General features: G+C 42.7%; 1 protein-coding gene across 3 annotated transcripts in view; it reads left to right on the top strand.

The window, feature by feature from the left end:
- The first annotated feature begins 374 nt into the window (after positions 1-374).
- Positions 375-26914, top strand: part of RFTN1 (raftlin, lipid raft linker 1) — a 95889-nt gene continuing 69349 nt past the window's right edge. Inside the window, exons 1-2 of one of the 3 annotated variants that reach the window (XM_077302844.1) lie at positions 375-767; positions 12773-12925. In XM_077302844.1, the coding sequence (XP_077158959.1) occupies positions 12781-12925 (145 nt within the window). In that variant the 5' untranslated portion in view covers positions 375-767; positions 12773-12780. The other 2 variants (XM_077302842.1, XM_077302843.1) reach the window with 2 other exon arrangements.

Below are 26914 nucleotides of genomic sequence, written 5' to 3'. Positions count from 1 at the left end.
CAGGCAGGCAAACAGGCACAAAATGGGTAAAATAATTAGAAAGCCCTAGGCTAAATGCCTAAAAAGTCAGGCCTGGTGTGAGTTAAATCTACTTCAGCAGGGACGGAATGTGGAGAATACCAGAGAGTGAGTCAATAGGAACAAGAATAGGAGGGGCAGAGAAACCAACCTGGGCAAGTCCCAGAAAGTGCAGAGAATCCTGAGATTTCTGCCCAGTGGCCTGGGGCTTTCCAAATCTTAATCTTAATAACAGCAAAACTTGCACACCCGAAGTCTGCCCGAGGGAACTTTTCGGTGGGATTTGGCTCCTAGGCGAGGCGCCCTCAAAAGAGGGAGTCGTCCGTTACTCCGGGCCAAGCCCCGGGCGGGGCCGGCCATAGCTAGGCGCGCCCCGGGGGACTCCAGCCGCGCTCTCGGGGGCAGTTCTCCGGGAGCCAGCGGGCCCCCCCACAGTCGGGGCGCCTCCGAGCGACGGCGGAGCTGCCGCGAGCGGAGGAAGAGGAAGTGCGAGGAGCTGCGCCGGCCGCTCCCCACCGAGGCGAGGCGCCTCCCAGTCCCGCTCGCGTTGCCTCCGCCAGCAATTGCTGAAGCGCCGCCAAGCCCGCCGCTCATTTCCCGAAGGGGCGTCCCCGCCCCCTCCCCGCGCGCGAGCCGCAAACTTTCCGCGAGCTGCCAGGAGTCGCCTCGGGAGCGCCTGCCTCTTGGCTCGGCCGCGGCGAGGGAGGGAGAGGGCAACCCTCGAACCGCTACTCGAGCCTCCCTGTCAGGTAAGGAGCCGCTAGGCGCGGCTGGGCGGCGCTCCGCTGCCTCTTCGCCTCGCCTCCCCTCCAGCGCTGCCGGTGCCTCGGCTGCCGCTGAGCGCCTCGCCAAACTTTGCCAGGAGAGGAAAGTGCGCGCGCCTCGCTGCGTCTCGGCCCAGGTGTGAGGCGGTGGGCTCGGCGGGCGGGCGGAGAGGGGCTCGCGCCGGAGAAGGGCTGGCGACGCGGCGGATGCCACTCTGGCTCCGCCGAAGCCCTCTGGGCAGCGCTGCCGAGGCTGCCGGCGGAGCCAGGCGTCCCACCCTTCCGCTCGCGGCGTCCAGCTGGCGGGCAGGGGGCCCTCGGGCGGCGGCGGGCGGCGGGAGACGCGCGGTGGCGTCTCCGCAGAGGGCTTCGGTCGCTCGCGGCGCCTTCTTCCGATGGAGGCTGCGGAGCCGAGAAGAGAAGGGAGGGCTAGGTGAGGGGGAAGGATGCTCGGCGGGGCTCCTGCCTTTCTCTTTTCCGCGGAAGTTTCGGGGAAGGAGCCTCGCCACCATCGCCATCCTGTAAGTATGCATTTAAAGGCGGCGAGAAGAGCTCGCTTTCGCTCCTCGCTGCTGGAAGCGTGTCCACAATTCATCGCCTTACTGGGCTGAACAAATGGAGGGGGACCTTGTCATTGCCTATATCTGTAACAGCTGCACACATTTACACCGGTACCGTCACAGCGCGGACTTCAGTTTTTGTGTGTTTCAATGTTGGCCATAATCGGTTGCTATTGGCAGCTTGCTGCGAAGGTTCTGTTCCCCGCCCCGAGCGTTCAGGAAGGGTGGGCTATACAAATAGAAACGTATTATTTAGTTAAGATCCTTTACTTCTTGAACGGAACAAGGGTGATGTGGTGGTTAGAGTGAGATTCAGGCTCAGATCTCTCCGTTCTGCTGCAAAAGCTTGCTGAGTGACCTCCGAGCCAGTCGCCCTTTCTCAGTCTAACTTTCCTCGCGGGATTGTGTTGAAGATGCAGTGGAGGAAAGGAGACAAAGATTTCTGATTTGGCTCCTTATTGGGGGAAGCATAAAATGGGTGGCTAGAAACCTTGGGTGGAAATAATGGGCTGAGACAGGTCAACTCTGTTCAGGTTGCACTGATACTTGCTCACTATCTTTTGATGCAACTTCTGTACAAGTCATCAGGAATGTCCATATTCAGTGATGCTTTCCAGCCAGTGCTTGATGCAAAGTGTTTTGGACACACTGCATGTTACTAGCTGAGATAGATTTCAAAGGAAAAATAATCTGAATTGTGTCAGTCAATGACTGACACCTCTATTCTAAATGTTTGGTGTAGTGGTGTAGAGCCAGTTTGGTGTAATGATTAGGATTGCAGACTTCTAATCTGGCATGCCAGGTTCGATTCTGCACTCCCCCACATGAAGCCAGCTGGGTGACCTTGGGCTTGCCACGGCACTGATAAAGCTGTTCTGACCCAGCAGTGATATCAGGGCTCCCTCAGCCTCACCCACCCCACAGGGTGTCTGTTGTGGGGAGAGGAATGGGAAGGTGACTGTAAGCCACTTTGAGCCTCCTTCGGCTAGAGAAAAGCGGCATATAAGAACCAACCATCTTCTTCTAAATGTAATATGTAAATGTTCTACAGTGTTTTATGTAAACCGCCCAGAGCTGTATGGAAGGACGGTATAAAGATATAAATAAATAATAAAGCCAGTGGAGGTTGTTCCAGTGCCATAAAACAAGCACCGGTTTTCGTGTGGAATTTTTACAAATTGAAAACTCACCTTGCTTTCATTTACTTGCTCTTAATCAATTTTGTTTTAATTTAAATCTAAAAATAGGTTAGGCAAAAAGTATCTTTCTTTCTGGCACTCCTGTTGGGGGTTGGTGGAGTGTACTAATTTTTTTTAATGACACATGGTCAGACAGAGTTTGTGTAGGGAGAGAGACTTCTGAAAGATTATAGATCAGATCTTTGTTTGATGGGAGGGGAGCAAAATGTCTATTGAATGGCAAATACAAAATTACCCAAAGACACATGGTCTTGTGGTGCTGTATTGTGTGACTGAATCTCAACAAACCTGATAAGATGCTGAGATGTTATAATGCTTCTCGACATCTCAAAATGTGGTGCATTTAGACTTCAATTATATGTTATGCATGCTCATTTTATTCACTACAAAATTGTTCCTGTGATTAGCTAATTGCCATTTATGACAATAACTAGTTTTTCCTTGGGTGAGTTACTGGTCACATTTGGTACTCTAGTACAGTGGTTCCCAACCTTTTTATCACTGAGGACCGGTCAACACTTGACAATTTTACTTAGGCCCGGGGGGGGGGTAGTCTTTTGCCAAGGGATGTTGCCGCCATCTGAGCCCCTGTTCCACTTGCTTTCCCGCCGGTGCCCCTGACTTCCTGCCGCCCACTGGGGAGCGCTGCCAGCAGCAGCTGTGCAGTGCCACGCCAAGGGGGGAGCCCCAGCCATGGCGGCCGCTGAAGAGCACCAAAGGTGGGCCAGCGGCAGAGTGGCAGGGCAGCCCCCAAGGGGGCAGCCAGGGAGGAGGATGAAGAGGAGCTGATCCACGGACCGGTCCTGATCCCTGGACCGGGGGTTGGGGACCACTGCTCTAGTAGTTCATTTCCAGGCAAAGTTTAAATTGCTAGTGTCAGTAATTAAACCCATGAATGCTTTGGGATCAGAATACTTTAAGGACCGGTCTTTCCTTTGTAGACCTTTTTGAACATCATGATTATAATTTGTGGTTCTCCTCTTTGTGCCCTTTCCATAAGAGACTGGATCTTTCTCACGGGGCACTTCGCTCTGTGGGTGTGAATCTGCTGGCTATCCCTGACCCCCAGGACATTCGCCTGGCCTTGACCAGGGCCAGGGCTTTTTCAGCCCTGGCCCCAGTCTGGTGGAATGAGCTCCTGGAAGAGTTACGGGCCCTGATGGAGTTGTCAGCTTTCCGCAGGGCCTGTAAGATGGAAGTCTTCCGCCAAGTGTATAATTGAGGCCAGGATGGGTCCTGGTGTTTCCAAAAGGGGATCCCTTAGTGTTGGTTAGTTCTGCCCTCGCTTCTAATGAGAGAGTTCATTTGACCACATGCTGAAAAGGGGGTGGGAGTTTAGAACTCTGACTGTATCACCATATTTTAAATTTTAATGTATTAAGGTTTTTTTAGGGGGTTATTATATTTTATTCTATTGTAAACCACCCTGAGACTAATTGAGAGCAGCGGTATATAAATTCAAGGATGGATGGATGGATGAATAGATAGAAGCAAAGTCAAGAAGAAGAGTTGGTTCTTATATGATGCTTTTCTCTACCTGAAAGAGTCTCAAAGTGGCTTACAGTTGCCTTCCCTTTCCTCTTCCCACAACAGACACCCAGTGAGGTGGGTGAGGCTGAGAGAGCCCTGATATCACTGTTTGGTCAGAATAGCTTTCTCAGTGCTGTGACCAGCCCAAGGTCACCCAGCATGTGGGGGAGTGCAGAATTGAACCTGGCTCGCCAGATTAGAAGTCTGCACTCCTAACCACTACACCAAACTGGCAAGGTTATAGTGTAGTCCTGAGGGAGCTTTGTATTACTCTAGTTAAGTTTTCAGTGTTAAAGCACTCTTTTATGAGTGACATTTGTGTCTATGCCATCAGAATTTTTCTGTTTAAGAATTGCTTATCCTTCCTGGCTTATGTTTTTCATTGAACATTTGCTGACAACTTTGAGGTGGATTTTGTCCGTTCGTTCATTCATTCATGTAATTTATATACTGCTCCTCACTGTGATGTCTTGGAACAGTGTACATAAAACCAGTGAGGAATGGGAAAGGTACATAGAACATTTGGAACAACATGAAGGAGAAAGACATAAACAGTTAACAGCACAACATATGTATAATCATAAATAGTTGACTGGGATAATTGCAACAGTAGAAACAAAGAGGGTGTCAAGGCTGCCTGGCAAGGGGGCAGGGTATAGTGAGGTCCCCATCTTTGGCCTCGTCTGATAGCCTGGTGGAAGAGCTCTGTTTTGCAAGCCCTATGGAACTGTGTAAGTTCGGATAGGGCCTTGATATCATTGGGGAACTCATTCCACCAGGTATGGTTTGTTGGTTGTTGTTTCTTACTGACGTTACTTTTCTATTTTTGTTTATAGTGCTTGCACAGTTTAATGGTTTGTCGTAAGCTTTTCCTGGAGACCCTGCATAAGAAGAAAGCTGTCTTATACTGATTTAGACAGTTAGTCTAAAGGTCAGAGATTGTTCAAAGTTTTAAGCAGAAGTCTTTTACATTAACTACCATCTAATCCTTTTAACTGGAGATGCTAGGGATTGAACTTGGGACCATCTGCTTTAGCTGCTTTACCACTGAGCCACAGTGTTCTTTGAAGGACTGTGTGTGCGTGCTGCTGTACTGTGTGATATACAGGAAGACCTAAATTAAGAAAGAGGTGAAAGAAACTTCTGCTGAGATGGTGTTTTTTTACTTTTCAAGTGTGTCTCTATTTGTGGGGGTGGTAACGTTGGTTTTAGAAAATGTTTTTTCCCCCCTTGTTTACCCAGTAAATCTAGCAATTTATTACATAATGCCCTTTTTTATTCTAGTCACTGGAATCTATCAGTGGGTGAGCCTACAGATTGCTTGTGAGGGAGAAATCCCTGTGGCTTAGGTTGGATTATGTAGTTGTTGTGGCAGAATAAAGTTTGAGTGCAGTGGCACCTTTAAGACCAGAGTTTTATTCAAGGAATAGGCTTAGGTGTGTATATACACTTTGTCACATGAAATTTCCTCCACCATTTTTTTCATTGTATCTGAAGAGGTGTGCATGCACATGAAAGCTTATATCTTGAATAAAACTTTGTTAATCTTAAAAGTGCCACTGGACTCAAAATTTATTCTTCTGCTTCAGACCAGCATGGCTACCCACCTGAATCTGTAGCTGTTGTAGGTTGTTGTTGTTATCTATATATCCATATACTATTAGCCACTCGTGGCCGTCCACTGCAGATACTTAAATCAATGGATTGTGGCCATGTGGAGGCTTAAAGAGATTTTTCTACATACTTGGGGTACTCCCCAGGTGTGCAGAAAAATCTGAAAATTAATTTAAAAAATATATACAGTATGGTTTAAATTCTCCCAAATTAATGCTCTCTGCACAAGTGCAGAGAACACACATTCACAGTTGGTCGTGGGACATGAGAACCATGCTGGATTTGGAAGTGACAGTGAGTCTTGCTCAGTAGCCCTGCTGTCAGCTGCTCAGAGATAGCCACTGTGGCAGAGGATGCTGGCTGCTTCTTCAGGCCTGGATGCAGTCCCAAGGGAAGGGAAGAGCCTCCCTGGAACTGTTCCAGATGATCTGCTGAGAGAGGTAAGAAGGAAGGAAGGAAGCCTCAGCAAGCCTGCTCCAAGACATTCTGGATGAACCGCAGAAAGAGAGAAGGGTGCAAGAAAGCCTTGGCGAGCCCACCTGGAGCAGCTCCAAACACTGAGAAAAAGGAGGGGGCAGGGGGTCTGGCAGCTGCAGGGGAGCCCAAGGAAAAAGCATGTGAGGGAGATGAGATTCCCCCCATTAATACTGTGGACCCTATTTCTCAAGCATGGCCCCCATCTACAGATACCTAAATCTGCAAATTGGAGATACTTGGAGATACTGGCAGACACCAGCTTCTGGCTGCAGTTTTAGGTGGTGGAGCCTGGAGCCTGGTTGGCTCAACAATAAGAATCTGTTCTCCCTCTAAGCCTCACAGGCTCCCATATAATCGTCATCATCTAGGTGTATTCCAGTGTATGAAAAGGAAGACTGAGGACCTTAGAATGTATACAATTTAAAAAGTCAGGAGAAAAAAGTTGAAGAAAATGATATAATTTTAATTAAGGTAAAGGTAAAGGTATCCCCTGTGCAAGCATTGGGTCATTTCTGACCCTTGGGGTGACGCCCTCTAGCATTTTCATGGCAGACTCGATATGGGGTGGTTTGCCAGTGCCTTCCTCAGTCATTACCGTTTACCCCCCAACAAGCTGGGTACTCATTTTACCGACCTCGGAAGGATGGAATGCTGAGTCAACCTTGAGCCGGCTGCTGGGGTTGAACTCCCAGCCTCATGGGCAGAGCTTCAGACAGCATGTCTGCTGCCTTGCCACTCTGCGCCACAAGAGGCTCTCATAATTTTAATTAGATGTATTTAAATTCAATTTTGATACATGATAACAATCTAAGAAAGATTGTTCCAAAGGTTTTGTGCTAAAAATGGGTTTTGAATGAATTGGGAGAGGTGGCATCATGCAGATGTGCTGGGAGAGAGTTCCAGGCATAGGTAGCATTGTTAAGGTGATATAAGGCATGCAGACAATGAGGATGCAGAAGAGAAAGTTGTGGACTGATACCCAGAAAAGGATCAACATCTTGTATTACTTGCAGTGTCCAGGATGCAGACAAAATGACCGGCAAGGGACCCAGTTTGTCTTGAGCATTCCAGTAATGCTGTCTGAAGTTGCTTATTCCATACATGCTAATACAGGTTGATATTCTTTAAGGGTTCTCTGTTGAATCAATGACACTGATAAGGATCCTTTAAAAAACAAACAAACTGTGTTTCCATTTGTTAAAAAAGTAAAGTATTTATAATCTTGTACTTTTCTGTTTCTCAGGTAGTAGAAGGCAGTTCATTAATGGAACTGCAGTGGTATTTGCCCGTTAAATATGTGAATAGGAATGGTTTTGGATTCATGTGAATATCTGTCTGGAAAGTGGAAATTAGGCTTTTTTCTCCTGAGGCAGTGCACTCCATCCCTCCCAGAACCAGGAGGTGGTCAGGCTTTCAGCAGCATCACATTCCTCTGAGAAATGGAAACTGAATAGAACTCCCCTTTGAGCACATGTATGATGTTCTTAGACTGGCCAGAGGGTTGCTGTTAAGTGATGTTAGGCAACATTGATTCCTTCCTGGGAGTCAGCATAGAAACCTGATGGTACTTTCCAATCCGGTCTGGGGCAACAGCAAATGGAATGAGCTCTTTCTGCAAAGCTGTGCTGAACAATTGGGCTGGATCTTTCTGCAAGGCACTGCTGAGCAATCAAACCAACAGAGTGAACTGATTAAAGAAATAAGCTCTAAAAGAAAGTTCTGGCAGGATTTAATTATTCTGCCTCCTGAACTCCTTAGTTGGAAAACAGTCATTTAATCTAATTTAAATAGCTATCCCATTTGTGTTCCTCTTAAGTACACAGTTGTTGTGTTGTTGGTTTTTAAAAATAATGTATATTAAGGAAAGTTACAATCTCATGCCTGCTTTTGTTTATGGATTTGCTTTCTTCTCAGTTCAGTGGGATTAGCTCTGTTGTGTAGGTAGCTGCAGTCTGAATATTTTCCCACTATATATATATACTATATATATATATAGTATATATATATATATATAGTATATTGTATATATATTTCTGTAGGGTGAAAAAGTGCTCTGTGTTTTGCAGACACATTATTGTGATTCATATTAGAAGAAGAGTTAGTTCTTATATGCCATTTTTTTCAGCCCGAGTCTCAAAGCATCTTACATTCACCTTCCCTTTCCTCTCCCCACAACAGACACCCTGTGAGGGAGGTGAGGCTGAGAGAGCTCTGATATTACTGCTCAGTCAGAACAGCTTTATCAGTGCCGTGGCGAGCCCAAGATCACCCAGCTGGCTGCCTTTGTGTGTTTGTGTGTGTGTGGGGGGCACGGAATGAAACCCAGCTCTGCCTGATTAGAAGTCTGCGCTCCTAACTACTACACCAAGCAGGATCCCTCCCATGGTCTTTCTTTGAAGGTTCAGCTTCTGTTTGCTTGAGCTGGCAGTGTAACAGTTTCTTTTTCCCCTGCCCCTTCTGGCTCCTTCAACATTCTAGAGATCCTGGCTCTGCTCTCACACTGAACAGAACTGAAGGGGGTTGGTGTATTTCAGAAAGGGGGAGGACCTTTTGCCCATACGTTACAGATGCTTCCAGATAGAACTGTACGTGACTGAGGAAAACGCAAATTGATGTCCAACTTGGTAGTAGTCTCTACATATGATTCTTCACTGGGACCCACCCCTCCCAGTTCATTATTTTTGCAACTTGGTAGAGCAGCAAGGTGTGGGCATTCTTTAGCAAAAATGCCGTGGGCAGAATAAAATGCTGCACCCTTCCTCTGCTTGCCTCTTTCCTTCTGCTGCTGTACTCCCTGGTCAGTTTCTTTCCAGCCATATTCATTTCCTACTTAGAGCTTGCTGGGAGAAGATTGCTGTGGGAAAGAGAGGATGGCATACTATTGCAGTTGTCTCATTGCATTGCTCCACTGCAGTTTGGTAGTGTCTGTATCAAGCTTTCTCAACCGGGGTTTTGTAAAAACCCCTGGTTTCTTGACAGCTCTGGAAGGGTTTTCCAAATAGTGGCAATTAATTTTAATCTCATTTTAAAATTTGCTAAGCATTTATTGGGTGATATAACCATATATGGTCATGTCGACCCGCCCTCCCCTCCAAATGACAGCCAGTGATGGGCCTGGAGGGGGTGGAAAGGGGAGGGGCTCCAGGTGAGCATGTATGCAGCTATCCTTCCCGACTATATTCTGCATGATTGCACCTGGAGTTTCTAGAAGCCTGAAGAATGTTTCCAAGATTTCTCAGCAGTAAAAAAGTTGAGAAAGACTGGTCTATATTCACAGATGAAAGTTTGTTATAACTATATGCAATTTCACCACCATTTTTTTCTAAGCTGTTTCATTTTGTTAGCGATACTTCAGACTGTGATTCAAAATGTCTTGATGGTGATAAATTGAAGATTTCAGAGATGGCTGATCACTGAAATGAGTGATCTCATTTTGAAATCTCAAAGAGGAAAAGGCAGTGTTCTTCGCCTGCTATGATAGCCCCCTCCCCATCACTCAGGAGGTAATGAGGAGAATTCAATTGCAGATCTTGATGTTGCTTTCCCCCTTCTGTATTTTTGCATGGTCGGTATTTCTGTTTTCATTTATTTTCATTTTGCTAACAGTTATACCATCAGAGATGGATTTTGTATCATTGGTTTAGCCATATGGCTCAACATATGAATGATATGTCTCAAGATCATTGCTTTCTTAGCGGAATAATTTGTTAATCAAAATAAAAAATTAGTTATCTCACTGCTGGTGTGTATGGTAGTAATACACTACAATATCTGCAGTTTAAAACTGTTTTTTTGTTTTGTTTCTAGCATGTAACCTCTGTCACTCCATTTTTAATTTTTACTGAGTTGGCTTATTAGCTTAATGTAATCATAGTTTCTCCATGGTTTATGGTGAACTGCATTTGCAATTACCATCAACCAAAGTGCTACATTTACTCCCATCCTTCGCATGAGGCCTATACCTGAAGGCAGCCTTCTTCAACCTTTTGACTGTGGAGTATCCCCTGAAATATTTTGCAGGCTTCAAAGTGATGTCAGCTGGCCATACTTCCTTGCCACACCCCTGGAAGTGACACTTCACCAGAAGTGACATCACTTAGATACTCCACCCCTCCCCTCCCCCTAGAATTAAAAACAACTAAAGACCCAGCCAACACCAAGAGGACTCACATTGCTGGATTCCAGCCACCACCAAGAGGTTGATCACACGACAGGAGCCTTGGCCAACAAAGCTTTGTATGGCCGGGGCCCTTCACCTTTCCACCCCTTCCATGCCTATTATGGGCTATTTTGGGAGGCGGTGAGTTGACCTGCCCAAATAAGGAGAAAAGCATCCAGGTAAATTTAAAACTTAATATATATAAAATTTCCTCCCCTCCGAACTAGCATAACCCTGGGCTCTGGGGTGACTCTAGGCTACACATAAGGAAACACTGCCTCAAGGAGATTTGCAAATTTCCCATTTCTCTGTTAGTAGTAGTTTCTAGTTGAAAACCACCTGATAACCACAAGCCCCACTAACATGTAAGGGCCTTGGCCATTTCTCTAAAACATGGAGCAGATACCACAGTGGGGTAAATTGTTCAGAATAGCCACATAGACCAATTATGCACAGTGGCAGCTACTCTGTGCTGCCACCATGCCATTGTGACAGGGCAGGATGCCACGCCGTTCCCTGTGTATGCATGGGGGTGGGGCTTACCCGGCGCATGGGGATGCCCCGGTGTAGCACGCACACATGTGCTGTGCGCCGGGGCCAGGAAGCCTGAGATGCTGCCAGGATGTTTAAGGGGCAGCGGCCGAGGGGGGACTGAGGAGAGGCCTGAGGGAGCGTGGAGGGGCCAGGCTCCCACCACACACTACGGTGGGGACAGGGGGATGCCCCTGCCAGCTCCACGGCTCCGCAGAGCTCGCAGGGGTGTCGGCCGGGCAGGCCAAAGGTGCCCGCAGTATCCTGAGGACTGCGGAAGTTCCTGTGATCCGTGGTCCTGGGCCGGGCCATGCCCACACTGGCGGTAGGGGCATGTATAATCGGGGATTTTCCCCAATGCTCTGCTGCCACCAGCGCAGGTGTTCTGGCCCGTGCATAATAGGTCTGAATGAGTACCTCTGGCTTAGCAGGACATAAATAGTTTGGCATTTACTGTCAAACAAATCAAAGGTGAACAGGTAAATGGAATTTAGGTATGTCCTTTTAATATTTTATGTCTATGCAAATCTAGCAAATTAATACGGGTGGCTTATAGAACAGCAGCATCTCTTGAATACTTGGTCATTGGTTTAGTAAGTGCATCTTCTTCTTTTCCCTATCACAAGCCAATCTCTTGTATTATGGTTTCAAGAAAAGTATGTTAGAGGATCTGGCATAATTCTGGTTTCTTCCTTTGTGCTACTTGTTCAAGCTTCTGTTGTTTAAGGCTTAGAGTAGAAGGTAGGTTTTGTGCTGCTGTAGCATCCTTGCATTTTTGTTTTAGTGTATTGTGGAGAACTTGTACGATGACCAAATGCTCTACTAATGTTCTGGTGTTGGTGCAGTTCATACTGTTATAAATAAAACCTTCTGTGTTCTGTAAGTTTAAAAAATCTGTAAGATTCAAAATGCTGAATGGTAAACTGCAGTGTTTGTACAGATTATTCATGCTGAAACTAGCGCTTGTTGAATGTTCACTGCTTTTGTTACTAGCTTTGTTGTGGTCTTAAAAGGTTGTTTTCCTGTTGCTTACCCTGATGACCTTAACCCTTTCCTCCTAGATAGGACAGATACAACAGAGGAACGTGCTCTTATGGGCAAGCTGGGGGCTCTTGAATGCCCTGCTCCTGCCTTTTTTTGCATGCAGGTTCTTTTGTTCCATAATTTAATTTATAACTGGTTTGGTGTTACATCAGGTTTGGCATGAATGTGGATCAAGTTAATCAGAATTACCTCCTTGTGCACTTCAAGCCCTGGTTTACAAGGACAACCCTGGCTGTTTTTACCATCTTTATTGAAATATTTCACTAAATCATTGTTTAAACACATTTCACATATGGAATCAGAAAAGCTTGTGAGATCTTGGCTTTCAAAATTGTGATCTGTACATTTCCATGCGCAAAGCTGTAGATACGTTCTACACTTATCTGGCCTGGGAACTGGTTGCCAGCTCTGGGTAGGAGACTTTGGAGGTAGAGCTGGGAGTGGGTGGGATTTGGGGTGGGGATGGATCTCAGTGGAGTATGATGCTATGGAGTCCACACTCTGAAGCAGCAGTTTTCTTCAGGGGAACTGATCTCAATCATCTGGAAATGAGCTGCAAATCTGGGGGATCTCTAGGTTCCACCTGTGAACTGGCATCCCTATGTAGAACAGTGAAATACCCCGAAAGTCTATATTGTAGGGTATTACACAGTTGAATACTGAGAACTGTAACTATTACAATTAATTACACTTATCTTTGTTTTAAATATGTTTGACATGCAAGATAAAATATAGCCTACTCAGTGTCTGAACCACTTAATCATGCTGTTGGAAAAGCCTTACAAGAAATGTAATGACTTTTAGGAAAGAGTTGAACCAAGCAAGACACTTCAATATAATGAGGATTTTCTCCACCCTACCCCCCTCTTTTATCAGCTTCTGAAATGGGTTGCGGACTCAACAAGCTGGAAAAACAAGATGAAAAACGGCCTGGTAACATCTATTCAACACTGAAGAGGCCCCAAGTGGAAACCAAAATAGATATTTTCTATGAGTATCATTTCCTGGAATTTACAGCTTTAAGTGATGGTATGTCTATTTTCTATTTTAGGATGTTTTAAAAAGCTATCTAGCATACTTGTTGTATTTCATGTTGATAAGACATAATAAGCAACCACAGCATTTAGGATCTTAGCAAGTAAAGCTGCTGACTAAAGCGGCTTTGCTCTGTCCTGTGATACTTATTTCAAAACAATTCCTCATTTTTCACTTCCACTAATTTATGTATTTTATTTTTGTTTAAGTTATTTACAGTCCACCTTTCTCACAAAGACTCGGGGTGGATTACACAGTATAAACAAGCCTTCCTCAACTTTTTTACAATTCTGAACCCCTGAAACATTCTTCAGGCTTCAAGAAACTCCAGAAGTAGTGCAATCGGGCAAAATATGTTTGGGAAGCATACACGCCCACCCAACGTCCCTCCCCTTCCTACCCCCTCTAGGCCCATCATTGGCCATTCTTGGAGGGGGTGGTTGGGTCAACATGACCATATTTGGTTATACCACCCAATAAATGTTTAACAAATTTAAAATATATATATATACAAATTTAATTAACTCCCACCCATTTGGGCTGTCAAAGTTTCGTGAAACCCTGGTTGAGAAAGCCTGGTGTAAACTGATACTGTGGGACAAATAAACAATGTAATAGGATTAGAAGAGCAGAATTCTGAAAGAACTGAATAAATTATTATAACGTGGTGTGGAATATGACATATCAGTTGAGAACCAGGATCATGCAGTGGTTAAAATGCTGGATTAGGATAAGGGAGACACAGGTTTAAGTCTCCATACTGTCCTTGAAACTTGCTGGGTGTCCTTGGGCTAGTGATTCATCCTAATCTACCGTATTTGCCGGCGTATAAGATGACTGGGTGTATAAGACGACTGGGCGTATAAGACGACCCCCCAACATTTCCACTCAAAATACAGTACTATGGGCCACTATGGGCAGCTATGTCTATCCCAACTGAAGTGCACCCGGCGTACAGGACGACCCCCCACTTGGAGGCATGTTTTTCAGGGGGGAAAAGTAGTCTTATACGCCAGCAAATACTGTACTTCATAATGTTTTTGTGAACATAACATGGATTAAAGGAGAATGTAAGCCATTTTGGGGAGAAATGCATGATGTAAAATAAATAAATAAAATAATAAATATTCATATGTGTCACAGACCATTTCCTCATGAGTCATTTTCCTCAGCTCACCCTTTCTTTGTTCATGGGATTTTTTCAGGCTTCCTGATGATGTCACCACCCTCCCGGTGCTTTCCTGGGCTGGTGCGACTCAGCCTGCCCATTACCATGCAATAAGGAAACACGGATAAATCCACAATCTCTTTCTTATTGCAGGGGACGATGAGCAGTGAATCCCAGCAGGGACATCGGGAAGGGAAAACTTGGGCTGTCCCTTTCCCTGCCCTCCAAAAAACCCACCCACAAGAGTCACTTCCGTTGTCCTCCCCCTACCTTTTTTTCCAAACGACTTTTTGAAAAAGCCCGTTTCTGCAGGGTCAGCAAGGGAACCTGCTCCCTGGAGCTGCCCTGCAGAGGCAATCTTGTCTTGTATATATATATATATATATATATATATTTTAAAATAAAAATCTGGAACTGTGTTTCTATGCTGTTCCAGTATAATGAAATTACACCCAGTCCACTTTATGTATGCATTGCTCCAATCATGCTTAGGTGGAGGCATGAAGAGCTCTGAGGAGGAGAGATGTGTTCTTTCTTACTTCCTATTCTTTCTATCTTCCTATGCCTCACCGCTTTCTCCTTCGCACTGCTGCACTGCTCTCTTTGGAGTCACGCTGCAGAGCTGAGGAAAAGCGGCAGGGCTCCCTGCCACTTTTCCCCTCACCCCTCTGCACTGCTCGCACCAGCAAAGCCCGTGCCATTCCCTGCCATCTCCCCCACTCCTTTTTCCTTTACCCAGCTATGTTACTCCATTTGGAGCCATGCTGCAGAGCCAAGGAAAAGCGGCTGCTTTCTCTTTTGCCTCACTGCACTGCTCACAAATCGAGCTCCCCTGCAAAGGTGGGGGAGGAAAAGGCACCCAAGTAATGCTTGGCTAACTGTAAATCATATGTTGTCGCAACACTGCATTGCTATGCAGATCTTGATTTCTTTTTTGTATAAATTTTTTTTCTATGTTTGGAGTGTTGGGGGGGGGGCTGCTAGAATGTGGGAATATGGCACTGAAAGGTGACTGGTGGCTGATACCACATCACAGTGATTGAGAAACCAAAATGGGGGGAGGACGGAGCGGGTTGTCCTGACATCCGCTCCACCACCTGACTTGTCAGGAAGCAAAAACCCAGGACAAGACTGGAGGGCAAAGCGAGAGAAGACTCCTGTCAAGAAGATGGAAACTGCAAGGTAAGTGGGTGTGGAGGCAACACACCTTGGCTACCTCCATGTGGAAATGGTCACAGAGAGAAGAGATCAAGATATTTAACATGGATTTGAATAGCAACTATAGTGCTTCAGTCAGCTAGTGAGGGAATATATGTGCTAATAATTGTTTGGGATTCGCGGTTTAATATTCACTATGGCCCACCCTGTTTTTGAGGAAAGTAGAAAAAGAGTGAAAAGTAACACCAAGTCATAAACCCCATATTCCTCTCTTCTAACTAGTGTGTTCTACCCTTTCCCCAAATATAATCAAAACTGTAAGTCGTCTTTAGGGAAAAAAACTTTCAAACCTTTGATAAGCCTGCACACAGTGTTAGCCAGTTCCACAAAGCCCAGTTCCTCTCAAGGCCTGTTGTAAAAGATATTTTTCTGAGGCAGTGTAAGGGCATCTTATGTGGGTGGGCGTTACATTAAGTATTAAGATTTGGCTCTGTGTGGATATTTGCTTCTTTTACAAACAGCTTTGTTTGTTTAGAGACATTCATATTTAGTGAGTTAGAAATCTTCAGTTCACAAGACAAACATGCTCTGTTGAATTTTTGTTTTATGTTTGTGATACTGTAATATGGGATATCAAGAAAATAGGTATTTATCAGGTATTTATTGTTCGTGATCATTTTATCTTTGCTTTGAACCCATTGGTACATCTTGTTATATTGCCAATTTTGAGTCGTGCTGTTCTAATTTAAATGTGCTGCACCATTTCCTGGCCCATTTCTTTTCTTTTTTTCCCTTTTTAAAGTCGGTGTTAAAAATAACTTGTTAGCAAGTAAGGTGGTCATGTTCTTTGGTTTTGAAAGTATAGTCATGTGGAAAAATCTTGTTTTACATCTGGAGGACTGAGATTTATAACTTATCTGGCATTAATTTGTGTAACAAAACCCATAACTCCATGATACATTTTAGTATTTAACATTGATTACATTTTTTTGTGTATGGAGGCTTACGTTGTTAGGGATTCTGTGTATGTGTTTTAATGCTGGTGAGAGGATGCTTTGAATTTAAGTGATGCAGTAAACAAAATATGGCTAAGGCATCTTAAGTGAAAAGGCAAAACTTAGTGGTGTGAGTTAAAACCATTCTCCAAGTAGATTTTCTTCAATAAGTTTGCCAGGCATAGCAACTGGTGAGAGTCAAGTGTGTTTGTATGTGTTGTTGGGTAACAGTATATTGTCACTTCTGGAAAAACCCAGATGTGACATCGTGTCACTACATTATATGAGACACATGAGAATATGCTCAGGCTGAGAGCGGGCTTCAATAAGGCACTTTGAAGAATAAATATTTTAATTGGGGGGGCTCCAAGAGATATATTTGGAGACATTTCATAAGTGTGGGAGCCTCTTCATTCATGTTTTTTACTAGTTTATAGTCCCCATGATTACATCACACGAGTAAATACCTAAATATTTAAGTGAAGTAAATATTTAAATAAATATTAGACCACTGAAAAAGACCCCAAGAGTGGTTGAAATGTGTTTGGTTTTTTGTCATTCATCCATGTGTCAATAGGCTTTGGATTTGTGCAATAATGTGTGTCTAATGTTGATGTTTTAAAATTGTACATGTGCGCCTGAATTGAAATAAATATTTGTATTCTGATATTTAATATATTCTGCTGCTGCTCAACCTTTTAGGTTCCTAGCTAGAAAACCCCGAAGTGACATAATGTCATGCCTCTAGGATTCACTAGAATATTGAAAACCATAGAATTTATGATAATTCTCACAATTCCTAGAGCGGACAGATATCACTTCTGGATTTTTCCCAGAAGTAATATCAAACTGTCACTCAAAGCTTTTTCTCCCCCCCCCCCCCCCCACAATATTATTTTCCTGCAGGCTGCAGGAGCAGCAGTGCAAAGCTAGACCTTGGGGGTGAGGGATGCCCACTCTCAGCTGGAACTTGGCAGCATTATCCTGCAGCAGGGTTGCCAATTCCAGATTGGAAAATTCCTGATCGGTTTCGTGGGTGGAGCCTGAGGTGGCTGAGGTTTGGGGGGGGGGAGATCAAGAGCCTCACAGGCTTATAATACAAGGCTTCGAACCTGCCATTTTCTTCAAAGGAACTGTAGGCTGGTGATCAGTTGTAACTGCAAAACAAAACTGGGATTTGGAAACTTCTGTTTGACCATTGGGAAAATGATGTGCAGAGCTGTAGGGCTTATGTGGGCAAAAAGCCAGATGGGTTCAGAGTAGCTATGAGGGTTTGAAATTGGTTCCATAGGATCTAGAGAATCACTTGACCCTAATATCAACCAGGGAAGACGACATACATTGCAGTTGCAGCAAATGCAAATTTACGTCTGCATCAAGAAGTGGAAAGACATACCTTATGAAACCCTATAATATTGGAGAAGACTTGTGGGACAGACTTTTCAGCTGTTTTCCCCAGGTTATAGAAATCTTTGCCCAAAGGAGTGAGACTTTGGCACCATCATCTGAAGAAAATCAAAAAATATTTGAGAAGGATAATTTTATGAAGCAATTTAAGTATTTTAAAATGTTATTTGTTTCTCTGATTGTTGAGAGCTCAGTATGGGGCTGAAGGACACCATTAAAATTGATTTGCAAAATATTTGAATGATTTAGTGCTGCTTGAATACAGGTAGTTCAGCAAATCAGGGTTTATTGGTTGGCACCAATCCAGGGTTCCAGCTAGTTAACCATAGTTTGTACTAATTGTGGTGTTTGTGGCAGTTGTGTATGGTTGTACCCAATGTGGTTATAAGGGCAGAGGTATAAGAGAAATGTTTTCCCTGTTGGGAAACCAAGATCTTTCACACAAAACTAGGATTAGTTGTATCAAGCAAAGTAAACAAAGGCTGTTACGCAAATCTTGGTTTAAGAAAACAACAGCTTATGTCGTCTTTGTCTTAGCATGTATTGAGCATTTTTCTCAGGTTAGATTTCAGTCCTGTCTGTATAAGTCAGTGGTTCTCAACCTACCTGCTGCTGTGACCCCTGCTGCAGTGGTGGCAGCTGTGACACAAAGGGGGTCATAGGGTTGTGTGTTCTGACATGCTGGCAATCATGGATGGCCGAGGCGGCCAATGCCATGGCGCAGAGGGGAGGGTAGTGCCGGCACGCCAGCTAGCACCCAGCACCCCTCCACACTGCAGTGTTGGCTGCCTTGGCCTTCCGTGATCGCCAACACGGACACAACCCTACAACCTCCTTTGGGTCGGTGAGGCTGCCACCACAGAAGCAGGTAAACCAGCAGTTCTCAACCTTCCTCTTTGGGCGGCGGCCTCAGCGGCCCCCCTGAAAGGGTCGATCAACCTCCCTGGGGGTCACAACCCCCAGGTTGAGAACCGCTGGTATAAGTGCACAAGTTCCTACATTGATGAAGGGATGTCCTAATAACTTATTTACATTTTTAAACCAAATTGATTTTAGTATACATGTAGTTGGTTTATCAGTCATGATATGGACTTGGTGCCCGCATATGCATTTTAATAGAAGTTGAACACTCTTGCCACTGTTGCTTGATAGGCAGATGGAGAAAATCTTTTACACTGAATAATGACAGCTTCCATGCTGAGAGGAGATGGGAAATCTAGTCTTTTTACTAAGATTTAATGTAAGCCACCAAATGCAAGTAAATTATTTTCATAAAAAGGGGAAAAAATAGAATTCAATCTTTTGTGGTTGTCACTTACAGATCCACCAGTGAAAATTGTAATAGGCCCGGATAAAAGTCAATAGACTGTGGTTTAGGTGGTTCTTGTGCTGACACCTAATCTAATAAATTTATCTATGTTAGTAACTGAATTCTAGTTTATGCTACCTATGCAGATAGAAACGATTACACTTCTGAAGATGTGTATATTCAATAATTTCCTCAACACTTGTAGAGCAAGCTGTATATGATGACTTTATAAAGCATTCTTTATTCATTCGTGTGGAGAAAAACCTTCTGAGATATCTAGTTGATATGATAAGCATATTAGTCTGAACATCCATCTACCAAATTAGCAAAAGGGTAATGAAGAGCACCCTTCCTCCTCTTGTTAGATACTTAAAATTTTGGTGCTCAGAACCGAACTCTTTAAATGTAAAATTTCAAAGACTAAGGGCATTTCTGCACCCGTTAAATGTACTGAAATTCTTACCTTATGTAGTTGCTGTATTTCGGTCCCTCCATATGATGTTACCAACATCCAGCATCTGGGCAGTAACCGGCCGGCTACATCCTCCATTTTAAAGCACTAGTTGGGGAATCGCATAAAGTGGATTCCCCAACCTATTTAGTGCAAAGTACAGGAGAGCAACCGGTAGGCAACCAGCAGAGGGTAGTTATGGTGGCTAAAACGCGCTAAAGGTGCCTGCCTCATCCCACCCTCACACTTGCCTCCTTTGTTCCCCGGGACAGGATTTTTTTTTTTTAGAGGTCTAACATCCTGGAGCAATGAATAGGCGGACAAACGTGCAGGCGATGCCAGAAATAATCCCCCCCCCAAAGTTGTAACACAAAGCATGCCTCTCTAAAGTCCCCACCCCAAAAAAATCAGGAACTACATTAATTTTTAAAAGTTATATGCATAGATGTTTAAATGGAGAAGTATGAATTAAAAAAATAGTGGACATCGGGGGACATTTAAAACATGGAGAAAGAAGATTGGCTCCTTGGATATATTGGCAGATGGAAGAGAGTCGCGTGTAAAGTGCGTTGCTCTCTTCTGCCATTTCCAGCAGCACTTGTGGAGGGTGAGAAGCATGACGAAAGCAAGACAGCAAAAAGGTGAGGGGTTTGGAGGCATGATAATATTTTGCGCTACACCATTCAGCTGGTGTAATGCTATTTTTCCTAATGTGAAGAAATGCCCTAAATGTATTTACTGTTTATATTGCTAATTCTGTTTGAACTGTCATGAGTTATTTTTGATTTCTAATTGAAAAAGTGCTGAGTATTTCAAATTATTAATAGACTGTGGAAAGGGTGAGACATGCATCAACAAACTCTAATGGGACAAGAAGAAAAATAGGAATAAGCCTTTATATTGGAGATTGCATGACAGTTTGTACTGAAATTAATCCAGGCAGAGTCTAGGGTTGTAGTCTTGTATAATTTACTCATAAGTAGCCCCAGTGATATCATTCAGCCTGTTCATGGAGAAAGACTTCATATTCTGTTTTCTTCTTCTGGTCACCTTTAAAGCAGGTTTCTCTTTCCTGCCCCAGAAGACAGTTTGACAAGAAGAGGGACAGCATCATTAGGAACAAAACATTAAGGACTTCACTGAGACGTGAAGATTGGTTTATGTGTACCCTAATGCATTGTAGAAAATGCCATTTTGTAGGGATATCCCCTCATGTTGAATACATTTTATATATGTCCTTTTGTACAAAATTTTAAATAGATGATTTTGCAGTGCATATGTACTTTATTCAGTGCGGTTTACTTCCAGGTAAGTGTGTATATTACTGTAGTTCTCCTATAGTTATTACCTTATGCTGATACTGTGCTTCCTTTTTATTTTGTTTTACTCCTGATTTATCAACTTGTAGTTCCCTTCATGTTTTTTTTGGCTTGCAAAGATTTCTGTTTTTAGCACATAACACTGGCAATGCAAAGCTAAGTACTTAATAGTTTTATTTGATCAAACAAAATAAGTATGCCCATTCTCTTCACATTCTACAGTATTGCCCAGGCACAATGAAATACAGATGCAGAAAGAAGGAATGTCAATTTAGCCCTTATGTTTATAGGCTGATCTTACAGAAAAAAATGGTTGTTTGAGCAAGTGTTGTCTAACAAGTTTTACAAGTTGATTCTTCTCTGGTATCAGATTCTCCTCTGGTATCAACCTATTTTAAAAAATCTTGGACACAGCAATTGGAGACAAAATTTGGGGGGTTTCTTTAGGATAGGGGTCCCAGTAACTAAATAAGTACATCATGGTGTAATGATTTGGGAGATTTTTGTTAATGCTTAATAAAGTATGGATCAGCCTTTTGTTTACCATTGAGAACCCCCTGAAACATTCTTCAGAATATGTTTAGAGAGCTGTGTACATGTACACATGGGTCCCTCCCCTTTCCATCCCCTCCAGGCCATCATTGGTACTTTTGGGAGGAGGAGAACTGGGTCAGCATGACCATATATGTTCATATTGATAAGTGTTTGACAAATTTTAAGAATATATATAAAAATAATTCCCACCCATTTGGGACACCCTTCCAGGTCTGTCAAGTAACCCCAGGGTTTTGAGAAGGCCTGGTATAACTTGACAAATCATTTTTTAGCTGCAGGCTTTGGTTTTGCACAAAGAAGAACACAAAATATGACAGCTCATGTGGGTTGTGACAATAATAAAACCCAGTGACATGCAACAAGTGGCTAACAGTCCCTAATTATATGTTTAATGTAAAATATTTAGAATAATTTGGGGGGAATGAATCATCCACTTCTTCCTAAAAATGTTCTGGATGCTCTTCTTATGTAATAGTAAATAATTTAAACGTTTTAGATACCCTAGGGTTTAAAGCAAATAATAAATCACTGTTGTTTATCTATCCTAATGGAATCAGCTCTTATCCATTCTGATTATATTTTAGTTAAAATATATTTGACTGTAATGCTGACAGCAGTTGAATAAATGTTATGATGGGAGTTTTTAAAAAGTGTAAAAGATTAACATTTTGAGTGAGAAGTAAATGTGTGGAAGAATGAATAAATGCTTCTTGAGACTGTCTGGGACCAAATTGTTGCTTATCCACCCCCTCCTTTCCTTGGTGCTCACTAAATTTGCGATAACGAAATTGACAGGAACTGCAGCTTGATAACAGAAAGTCAGACAGTTATGAAGTATTTTATTCAGTGAACATGTGGTGAAGAACAATGGAAAATAATCTTCCAGAATATGTTTTAATTTTAGCCATTTGATCATTTGAAAAGCTTCATCAAGGCAGTCAACCCAGCTGGTAAAAAAGAGACAAGACTGCAGGGAAAGACAGATGCTGTTTCTGAGCTGAGGTTTCCTAAATAAACAACACAATGCAAAATCCAAACAAAAAAAATTACTCTGACACAGTTCCAAACTTCGCACAACAACGACTTAACAAGAGCCCACTTACTCTACCATTCTCTCGTTCTGGTTTTGACATATAGGATGCAAGTGGATGTTAATTTTGTTTTGCATCTTAATAAATGGTACAATGGAAAGTAGTGAATTAATTCACACAATTTAGCACCCTTTGTCAATTCTGAGTGTCAGGAAACAATTTTAAAGTAAGAACATTGTTGCAGAGCTTAGCCAGCAAAGCATAACAGCGGCAGACAGATGCTTATTTATATTTCATTAGTAACCATATCACTTCATCTCTTTACTTTCTCAAAACTCTTATCAACTTAATTTCTAATCCTCATAGCTCATTCTCTTTTAAATTAATTCCTTTTATCATTTTATTTGGAAATATGTGGCATCTCTAGGACTCCTCAAAGCCTGGAGGTCTTTAATTTTTTATGTACCTTCCAAAATATGAAGGCTCTTTTTTTGTACCTGATATGAAAGTCTTCACGCAATGAATGTTTATGAGAAGGTGGAAGGAATGTTTGTCGCTTAGCACATCTGTCAAACTACTGCACATTGATCAAGTGTAGAGGCTTAAATCAGAAGCTAATTAGAGCTTTCTCCCTTTGTTTTAAAGACATTTCTTCTGTCAGAGCTACAACTGATCTTGGGAAATATTCAGTCTCAAACAACTCTCTTTTTTTTCAAAATAGTAGCGCCTTATCTGCTGGTGGAAAACTCTGCCATCAGACAAATAGAGTCATTGGATTGCCTCCTGTCGAAATTTCCAAAACAGAATTTAAGTGACACTTTGACCGTTTATGCACTGGAGGTTTCATGCTGGGCTGCAGGCTGGAGTTTTAGTCGTGGCAGGTTACCCTACCTCTTCCTGCACCCACATATAGGAGTATTTGGCCTGGTGTGCCTCATCTGCCCCTGATTTGTGCTCCTGCATGGGAGCTAGGGCAGTGAAGTTCCCAGTGCGTAAATGGTCTTTAATAGGTTGCCATCTCTGAGCTGGAAGCTTCCTGGAGATTTGTGAGGGCAGAGCCTGGAGAAAGGGTTTGGGTGGGGAAGTAACTCGGTGGAGTATAATGCCATGTGCAGACAATACACCTACCTAACACATGTGCAAACAATATGCTGGTGGTGGCAGCAGCTACTGTAGATGTCAATTCTGGGCATGGCTGCCATAATGGAGGATGTCAGGATGCATTTCTATTAAAAGAAGCTGTTTCTTTAGCAGCAAAGTTTAATGTTTCATATTTCAGGGTGTGAAATATTGAAGCTAATTCTCTGTTTTCCTTGCTCCTATTCTTTAGGAAAATGTTCTCTCCACTGGTCAGGAAAAAGGTTGTTATTTTTTCTTTTCATTTGTTCTTTCAAAATGTGTCTTTAATTTATTCATACAGTAGAAGCATCAGTTAATAGATGAATTATTTCTATAGAAAGGTATTAAAGCTTGCTGTTTCTTGACACAAGTCCTATCCTAGCTTGTCAGCATTTATTTCTGACTTTAGAATTTTGTTTCAAATAATCTCTACATAACTTTTGTTAGACATTTACCAGGGATTGCTGAAACTATTGGTCATACTTGCTCCATTAGCTAATGTGTTGTGCTGTTTACTGAAGTGTGTAATAAAGTGAAAAAAGTAGGCCTTTAAGCAAGGCACAGTGCAGTTTGGAGGCTTTGGTTGATCACTTTCTCCTCATGAGAAAAGTGATAAACCCTTTCAGCCAGTATGTGTTCATACAATTTAAGTACACTTCCCGGAAATATCTATATTTCCAGTACAGATATTCAACTAGCAACCAGAAAATGAATACGAGAATGAAGGCAAAGAAGAAATTACACAAAAAATGACATACTTTTGTAAGTTGGATCCCATGCTACTGAGATGCAGTTTCTCCATGTTTGGGGTAGTCATGTTCCTAATGATGACTCTTACAATACATTCAAGAAATATAGAGCAATAGAAAACTATGCATTACTATTTACAGTTTGTTAGGAGTGCCAGCTCTGGGTTGGGAAATACCTGGAGATTTTAAGGGGTGGAACTTGGGGAGGGTGGGGTTTGAGGAGGAATGGGACTTCAGGAGGGTATAATGCTATCAAGTCCACCCTCCAAAGCAGCCATTTCCTCCAGGGGCACTGATCTTTGTCATTTGGAGATCAATTGTAGTAGTGGGAGATCACTTGGCACCACCCGGAAGTTGACATCCCTAGAATGCAATCCCCCCATTAACCTCTCTGTTCTCTTTAAAGCTTTAACTATTATAATGAAAGTTAAACATCCATCTTTGTGGAATTTCTAGATTTCCTCTATATTTTCATTACTTCTTTTTAAAGGATGATTTATTATTTATTCAGTTGAAAGAGAAGCCTAAGATCATATATCAGGAAAACAACATTTTTACTAGTCTTTTTTTCCTTCTTGGATCTTAGGCTCCATGGCTATCTCTTTGATATTTATTTTGTACATGGATTCTTTATATTTCTCTATTTTCAGTTCCCATCTCAATTTTTAGAAAATATAATGTAGGGTTATTTAACAGTATTTGTGTTTTTGATAGCTTCCTTGATGCATCATAGCGGATACTGTATTTTTTGTAGATCCAGTTTCATTATAATTTAGTATGTCAATCAATTTAGTGGTGGTTATTTCAGGAATTTGTAATAGATTTCCCCCCCAGTGTTTCTTGTATTTGCTGAAAATGTATGCATAAAACTGAAAGAGAAAAAACAACTTTTACAAAGTATATAACATCATTGGCAATAATGCTACCCCTACACTATTATGTCCAGTATAAGAACCAATCTTGCATGTGTATTATATCTTAACTTTTCATGGTCCAGTTCTCAGCTGACAGCTTTTGACACAAATCAGCCAATGAGGTTCTCCAGGATGGCACATTCTATAATTCAAAAGAATGCATGGATTACTTAAAGCAGCCTATTTCAACCTTTTGATCATGGAGGAGCCCCTGGAATAATTTTTCAGGTTTCAAGGAGCCCTGGAAGTGATACCAGCTGGCCATGCCTTCTTGCCATGCCCCCATAAGGTGCATGTCACCGGAAGTGACATCACCACCTGTGTTAACAGACAGTTTAGAGGAGGATGGGGGGGGGGGAGATAGGATGTGGCTTAAGGTGGGATCGGGTATGTGGGCTCTACCCACTCCTTGGTACAGAAACCATGAGAGAACTCATTCAGGAAGAATAGGGGGAGCAAATTGGTCAGTTTCCTATCTTGTGGCCAAGTCCATTAAGATGGGGGGAAATGCCATATTGTTAATATACTTGAAATATTATTAGGCGAAAAACGCTTTCATGGTATGGAGAGTCAAGGCAGTAAGCTTATAGATCACACTGAGTGAATATATTGAATTTATTAATATTACTTTGTGGAGGACTCATTTTTGCCACTGACAAAAGGACTGAAAATGGAAAAATAATCTAGAGACTGTTTTGGCAGAGTCCAGGTGTAAGTTATAATGATAAAGAGATAAGAGATGCTAAAAGAGCTAAGGGCCCTGCCAGAGTTACCAGCTTTTCACAGGACCTGCAAGACGGAGCTCTTCCACCAGGCATACATTTGAGGCCGGGGCAGAGTCCTGGGGGAGGGGTTTTCCAACTGGTTCCCAAATTCATCTTGGCCTGGCTCTCATTACATTAGATTAGATCTAGTGCCCTACCCTGAACAAGGAGGGATTACTAGAGATTATGGTTGCCATTGTGATTGTTATTTTAATGGGGATTTTATTGGGGTTTTATTGTTTTAGAATAATATGTGTAAACCACCGCGAGGCTACGGCAAGCGGCAGTATAGAAATCAAATAATAAATAAATAAATTTTGATTAAGCCATTGGACACATTCTTTTTTCCTTTGTTGTGTTTTTGGGAACGTCTTCTTTCTTCTTGCAGCTTTTTCTACATTCAGCTATTCGTATAGTTTCATCTGAGAGCCATTTTGAACTTTTTTCTGGCTTCTTGTGTAGTATGTGATTAACTGCTGTTGCAACAATAGTTGACCGAATTTCCTGCCAGAGTTCATCAAGTATATTCTGTGCTGCATCCAATAGTTAAAAAGGATTTTTCACCTCCACTACATATAGGAGCAGAATTTTAGTTACACTGAACTTCCTTAACCCTGATGTCTTCTTGATGTTGCGGTGTTTTGATTTTAGCCAGTAACAGTTCATGATCTGAACTTCAATCAGTGCCTGGATATATTTTGACAGTAAGAACTGGACCATTGTAGGCTGCATACAATATAGTCTGTTTGGTTCCTGTGTAGTCCACTTGGTGATGTCCACGTGTGTAGGCAATGTTTATGCTGTTTGAACCAAGTATTCATGATGCAAAACCGATTTTCATGACAGAATTGTGCCAGACGAACACCTGCATCATTCCTTTTCCAAATCCTTTCTCCAAGTTACCAGTAATGTCTCTCTCTGCTTGTGTGCCAAGTTTTGCATTAAAGTTACCCATTATGTAAATGTCATCCTTCCTGGGTACTTGTTTTAGAGTGCCTTGAATGGTGGTAAAGAAATCTTAAGTATACTTTCTGTCTGATGACT

Source organism: Paroedura picta, chromosome 11 (assembly GCF_049243985.1).
Source record: "Paroedura picta isolate Pp20150507F chromosome 11, Ppicta_v3.0, whole genome shotgun sequence".
Taxonomy (NCBI): Eukaryota; Metazoa; Chordata; class Lepidosauria; order Squamata; family Gekkonidae; genus Paroedura; species Paroedura picta.
Note: the sequence above shows the minus strand (reverse complement) of the source record. Positions and strands in the feature narration are given on the sequence as shown.